The following is a 7,497-nucleotide window of genomic DNA, read 5'->3' as shown; positions in this document are numbered from 1 at the left end:
TTGGGGTGTTCCAGGAGGAGTAAGTTGGGATAGGATCCCACACTCTTTCAGATGGTCATCAAACTCTAGGCTTAAATACTCACCACCTCGATCTGATCGAAGAGTTTTAATATTCTTACCTAGTTGGTTTTGTACTTCATTCTTGAATTCTTTGAACTTTTCAAAGGACTCTGATTTGTGTTTCATTAAATACACATAACCATATCTACTGAAATCATCAGTAAATGTGATGAAGTACTGAAAACCTCCTCTGGCTGGTATGTTCAGTGGTCCACATACATCAGTATGTATTAGGCCCAAAAGATCATTCGCTCTTTCACCTTTTCCTGTGAATGGAGACTTTCTCATCTTTCCAATTAAACAAGATCTGCATATCTCATATGATTCATAATCAAAAGAGTCCAAGAGTCCATCTTTATGGAGTTTGGAAATGCGTTTCTCATTTATGTGGCCTAATCGACAATGCCAAAGGTAAGTTGGATTTAACTCATTAGGTTTCATCCTTTTAGTATTAATGTTATATATAGGCATTTCGAAATCAAGGACATATAGTCCATTGCTCATTTGTGCAGTAGCATAGAATATATCATTCAAATAAATTGAGCAACAATTGTTCTTTATTATAAATGAAAAACCAAACTTGTCCAAACAAGAAATGGAAATAATATTCCTGCTAATTGCAGGTACATAATAGCAGTTCTCTAACTGAATTATTAAACCACTAGGTAAAGTTAATACATAAGTTCCTACGGCTAAAGCAGCAACCTTTGCTCCATTGCCAACTCGTAGGTCAACTTCACCTTTTGCCAAATCTCTACTTCTTTTTAGCCCCTGCACATTTGTACAAATGTGAGAACCGCATCCAGTATCTAATATCCATGATGCAGAAGTAGATAAATTTATTTCAATAACAAAAATACCTGAAGTTGAAGTCTCTACTCCATTCTTCGTATCTTCCAGGTACTTTGGGCAGTTTCTCTTCCAGTGTCCGGTCTTACCGCAATGGAAGCAGGTGCCTGCCTTTGCTATGCCTCCAGTAGGCTTCAAAGCAGCAACAGTGGGTCTGGGTTTGGCAACTTCCTTGCCTTTCCCTTTATCACCCTGCTTGGTGGGCCTTTTGTTCTGTCTCTTTCCATTTCTGATCATCAGAATGGACTTCCCTTTTGTCTTCAGATTCTGTTCAGCTGTTCTTAACATGCCTAGCAGTCCAGGAAGAGATTTATCCATATCATTCATATTGAAATTTAGGACAAATTGACTGAATATATCTGGCAACGATTGCAAGATCAAATCAGTCGTAAGTTCCTTTCCGAGGGGAAAACCCAACCTTTCAAGGTTTTCCACATACCCAATCATCTTGAGCACATGGGGACTTACAGGGGCTCCCTCAGCTAACTTGCTTTGAAAAAGGGCTTTTGAAACTTCAAACCTCTCATGCCTTGCTTGCTCTTGATAGAGCAACTTCAGGTGTTCGATCATATCGAACGCTGACATGTTCTCATGTTGCTTTTGCAATTCTGAGTTCATGGTAGCTAGCATGAGACAAGCAGTTTCATTGGCATCATCGACATGCTTCTTATAAGCATCTCTTTCTGCCTTAGGTGCAGAACTAGGAGGTTCCTCTTCAGGAACAGGAGTCTCCAAGACATACAACTTTTTATCATGTTTGAGGACAATCCTCAAGTTTTGGTGCCAATCCAGGAAATTTGTCCCAGACAATTTTTCCTTGTCAAGGATTGATCGCAAGATGTTGTTAGAGGTGTTTGTTGTCATGGTGATCTACATAAGAATTAATGAAAATATAAGTATCAATAACATATTTAATTAGGCCTTTAATTAAACATGCTCCCACTATTTTATTCAAAAAAAATGACCCTCATCATTTGATTCGGAAAATCCCGTTGGAAGATTTTCTAGTGGGTCGAGATCCATATTTCACTTCGTTCTAAGTCCGCGTAGGCGGATTACACAAAACTAGGTTATTTAGGTAGGAACTCCTTCCAATTGTATCTCATACAACTCTCGAAAATTTCAGTTGGGTGAATAACTCCTTATTCCAATCCATCATATGGATTATTCCCAACTCTTGCTTCTAAAACATATATGATATTATTATAATTAAGTTTGACCCATTGTCTTAGCAGTTGGATATTACAATTATCCCATCGCACCTTACTAATATAGAACATGCACCTCGCTTTGGCGAAACCTACATTATCCGATACTAGTCTTGATGAGTGCTAAAACTTGGAAAGCAAACATATATAATATCATCATAATTTGTTTAGTTAAGTTTGACCCATTGTTTTAGCAGTTGGATATTACAATTATCCCATCGCACCTTACTAATATAGAACATGCACCTCGCTTTGGCGAAACCTACATTATCTGATACTAGTCTTGATGAGTGCTAAAACTTGGAAAGCATAAACTTAATATTTTAGTTTGAGGGAATTGCAATTGTTATGATCTCACCGGCTTGTTTATCATATAAATCGTCTCTCACATGCATCAACATACATTCACATGCATCAACATACATACAAACAAAATGAAACAGTTATGGCCCCTAGCGCAATTGTTCTCCCAAGCCAATGAGAGAACCTAAGCTAACCTACAACGATCTAAGCTTCTCCAAGCAAGATCTTCAAGGTTGTCCTCCTTTAATATTGAATTCTTCTCTAAGCTTCTCCAAGCAAGATCTTCAAGATTGTCCTCTTTTGATATTGAAATCTTCTCTTTCTCCATAACATTGTCTTCTTCTCTTTATTCATAACATTACATTCCAGAAGAAACTCGTTTTACATACGAGGGTTTGAGATGAGAAAAGAAGTTACATTAAGAGATCAAAAGGAGAGGCACGACACGCAGGTCGTATTTAAAAACCCAAAACAGAATAAAGGACAACTAAGGCCATAACTGATCACCACAAGGCAATATTAATAAACACATTGTTATTATTAAATTTTAATTTCTTTAATTAATTAAAACCAAATTAAAAATTTCGCTGACCGATCACACTACGCAGAGTTAGCCGGGGTTTCCGTTGCCCGGTCAAACTAATAGGACTTTGAAACAGTCTACGGACCTCTTCCAAAAAGCCCTAAATTGAGAACTCCTTGACGGCACAACCCTTGCGCCGTCACCAACCCTAATGCGCCAATTTCAGACCGTCAAACACACCTCGATTGTTGATTCAGTATGATTGATCAACCTGTCATTGCTTCACCATACTAATGTCGGATTCCGAAGCAAATGACCATTGATCGCTCAAAGGAAAACAATCATTTAGTGTTCGAATGAATGAAACAGAAACAGTATATCACATATACCGTACTTTGCATTAGGATTACTTATATCATATATAAGTTGATCGGTCTCAATTGCGTAACCTATGGACGATCGATGTATCGCTGCTTCACCATACTAATGTCGGATTCCGAAGCATAGTCAACATCAATCATCCAACTTGTACACTCATGATGCCAAATTTAATTACCCGATTAATTAATTGATTCATTCTGTCTTTTAATCATATTAATACAGAAAGTAAACAGCTATCCGAGTCATGGTTTCGTAGGTGGCTCTGATACCACTGAAGGAGAATTGCGACCCAAAGCGCAGCGGAAATTAAAAAATTTTCTCCTTTAGAGATCCTTACGAATGGTCATGGTCAGTGATAGAATATTTACCTCTTGTGACGGTTGAAACCTTTGGTGCAGATCTCTTGTGACGATCAAAACCTTTGATGCAAATCCACGAAGCGATCACGAACGTTGAACGATGACAACGTCTCTACTCAGTCCACACGAACGGGTTCCTTCAATCTCAGTGCTAGCTGGTACGAATGAAGGCTTTGAGTGAGAGAGAGAGAGTGATAGAAAACGAAAATAATGCAATCGCAAAATTTTGCTTCTTCACAAGGGTTCTATTTATAGAACCACTTTTGTGGGCTTCAATCTAAAAGCCCACTTAAGTGTATTTTGGCCCATATCTTATAATATGCCCAAAATCACTTAAGCTCATGGTACCTTACCATATTTCGTATTCTACTCAAGTACATCGTACCTTACGATGCTCTATAACTCACTTAAGGGCACCGTACCTTACGGTATTCCTTAGTTACTCTATCTCTCAACAATCCGTCCTTTGTGTGTGACCCTATAGGTTTTCGTGACGTTGGCAATTATATTAAATCACACATTTAACATAATAAACAGTGAGCGGTATCTAGCAACACATCACTGCTACCCAAGACACGAAAATGTCATGTGATCTGACAATTCCTTCTGTGATAATACTTATGTGTATAATTACCCTTTTGCCCTTATGTCTATATTGAACACAAGGCATAGAACGTGTCATCCTTGTTCAGTTCAATATTGGGCCCATAGACATTTATCCTGTTACGCAGGATGGGCAAATTCCATCTAGGACACTCATGTCCCTCAGTATGCTTTGTGGAGTACCCATTAACTGTCTTTATGGTTATCCAGTTACGGACAACGTTGGATCAGCAATAAAGCACTCGACTCTACATCTAGGATCCATAGTGGTTTCAGGTCGAAGAGTGGAATACACTATTATCACCATGAGAATAACTTATGACACTTTGCATAACTTTCTATATAGTATTCTCATAGCGGGTCAATCCGGTACAAATATTACTCTTAATATTCATACCTATGTTTAAGACTTGATAACTCTTTATCCATGATCCATGAGATGTGATCATCAGTCTACAAACATAATAGTCTTAATGCTTTAATGTTATCCCACTTCACACTAAAGCTCGACTACGGATACTTTAAGAATAGTGTCCTTATGTTTAATGTGATCTCATGATTAAGTCATACTTGATACATTAAACAGACTAGCTATTCTAGGGACTTTATTAAACAAACGTAATAAAGAAAAAGCCTTTTATTATTAATAAATAATTCGATACAAGTATTGGCCTCTAGGGCTTACACCAACACTGAGGAGCATAGGGTTGCTGATATTGCATCGTTGGAGGACCAATTGGAATGACATATGCTGGATGCGGATACGGGTTAGGTGTTACAGCTGCCACTGGATAGTATGGAATTTGGTAACCTCTATCTCCCCCTTGAGCGATAGCATTGGTCTCTCCTTCCTTCTTCTTTGAGAATCTGAAATGAGGCTTCTTTGCTCCACTAGCTGCAACTGTTGTGTCTGATATCTTGTTGATCTTCAAGCAATTCTCAATTCGCTCACCAGCAATGACCAAGTCCAAGAATCCTGAGGTGGTACTCCCAATAATTTTTTCAAAATACGGCCCTTCAAGGGTATCCACGAACATGTTTATCAGCTCTCTTTCAAGAAGAGGGGGTTGAACCCTGGCAGCCAAGTCTCTCCATCGCTGAGCATACTCTTTGAATGATTCATCTGGTTTCTGAGAGAGGCTTTGGAGCTGAGTCCGATTGGGAGCCATGTCTGAGTTATACTGATAATGCTTCAAGAAGGCTTCAGCAAGTTCCCTCCAGGTTCGTATATGCATGCGCTCGAGCTGCATATACCATTCCAGAGAAGCTCCACTGAGAATGTCCTGGAAAAAGTGCATTAAGAGTTTCTCGTCACTAGAATGAGCGGCCATCTTTCTGCAGAAAGCTCGGATGTGGGTCTTTGGACAAGTGACCCCCTGATACTTTTCAAAGCTCGGGACTTTGAACTTAGGAGGAATTTTCACGTCTGGCACTAGGCACATGTTGGCAACATCTAACCCAAAGGTATCGGGACCTTGCATCGCCATGAATCTCTCCTCCATCATTTGAAATCTCCTTTCGATGTCAGCAGAAGAAGGACCAAAAGCTTCATAAACTGAGTCAGCCTTTGCAGTGAAGAAAGCGTCCTGTTGTTCATCATTCTCAGGTTGGAATCTCCCATTGGCGGGGATATTGAATGTCTGATTAGCATTTTGATACACCGGACCTCTTTCGGGTGGTGGATGAGCTACAGCAGGCGTACCAGCTCCTCCTGTTGGATTCACCGGTATAGTCACAACAACAGGGTTGGCAGTAGAGGCTCTCAGATTAGCCTGTCGCATTTCCTCTTGTCCCCTAGCCAGAGCTTGTAGGGCTTCAACAAGCTGACCCATCTGAGCCTTCACAGTGGTCATATCTTCCCTCATAGCAGCTTGATTCTGCTCCAATTGATCCATGAGCAATCTTTTATTGTTGCGCGTGTAGTATGAATGTCGGGAAGTCAGCTTGACTGTGGATGATTCTGGGTAGAAGGGCCAAATGGTAAGTTTTCTGGCTTTTGTTTGATGATATGTAGAATGATGCATGAATATTGTATTTTTTTTATGCATGAATGCATGAGTGAGTGAATAAATGATACACAAGCATGGTTCCCACAAGTCGACAACACAAGTTGGCATGGTATCACGGGTTCGAGATATGGATGGAGGATAGCTCTGATTGCTTACTCAGAATGAGGATCTCACCAGTCACAGTCTAGGGTTAGATAGGGACCCCAGAGTCATCGATTCATTTGGCTTTTTTCCGCTTACGGGAAAAGCTTGTCGGTCGTCAACTCCCTCAAATGAGCCTCTTCTGGGTGAGATCTTCGTACCGACCCACACAAGAAAAGCTTCTCAGGGGCCCGCACTACGCGACCATCGACATCAGGTTTTAGACAAGGGTCTCAAAGTCACAGACCTCCTTAACTGTTTTCCGCTTACGACAAAAGCTTGTCGGTCGTCAACTCCATCAAGAAGATCTACTTTGAGTGAGATCTTCGTGCCGACCCATGCGAGAAAAGCTTCTCGGGGACCCGCACTACGCGACCATCAACCTTAATGGGCCATAGGTTTAATGTTCTACAAAGGTCCTTAGAGTCATGGATCCTAATGAATACATTGATCGCTTACGCCAAAAGCTTGACGGTCGTCAACGTCTGTAAGAGAATCTACTCTAAGCGAGGTTCTCGTATCGACCCTTACGAGAAAAGCTTCTCGGTGGCCCATACTACTCAACCTCTCCTATCTCAAGTTTACACTCTAGACTCGGGTAGAGAGTCTTTCCCATAAGGCTACTTCCAATCAGATTTGTATCCATCGATACCATAGAACCATGGAATTATATAATATATTACAAAATTTAAAGCAAAAGGCGATAAATAAAACAATATCAAAGGATAAGCATACACACATGCGAGGAAGCAACCTAGATTAGGCTTGACTTGCTTAGGGAGGTCTCCCCAGTAGAGTCGCCAGCTGTCGCTACGCGAAAAATACAGAGTCGCCATCGGTTTTTATATATTCCAAAGGAAAGGGAAAATATCGAGAAAACCCCAAAGTATGGTCGTCGCAACCACGAACAGGTTCAGAAGTCGGTTATGCAAGAGGAAGGTATTAGCACCCCTCACATTCATGGTACCTCATGGGAACCATCTAGGATGTTTGCGCTTACATGTGTATTGTTTATCGAATGTTTGCTTGCCAAAAGTTTGCGGAGTGGAGGTAGATTTTAA

The 7,497-nt window shown here is 40.4% G+C and overlaps 1 protein-coding gene across 1 annotated transcript; it reads right to left on the bottom strand.

Annotated features, from left to right (window-relative positions):
- Positions 1-4,960: 4,960 nt before the first annotated feature.
- On the bottom strand, positions 4,961-6,181 carry LOC127104276 (uncharacterized). Its single transcript, XM_051041465.1, has one exon. It carries the CDS (start codon positions 6,179-6,181, stop codon positions 4,961-4,963), a length of 1,221 nt encoding a protein of 406 aa, XP_050897422.1.
- Between the last annotated feature and the right edge of the window lie 1,316 nt (positions 6,182-7,497).

Source organism: Lathyrus oleraceus, chromosome 7 (genome assembly GCF_024323335.1).
Source record: "Lathyrus oleraceus cultivar Zhongwan6 chromosome 7, CAAS_Psat_ZW6_1.0, whole genome shotgun sequence".
NCBI classification, from domain to species: Eukaryota; Viridiplantae; Streptophyta; class Magnoliopsida; order Fabales; family Fabaceae; genus Lathyrus; species Lathyrus oleraceus.
This window is presented reverse-complemented; position numbering and strand designations above follow the sequence as displayed.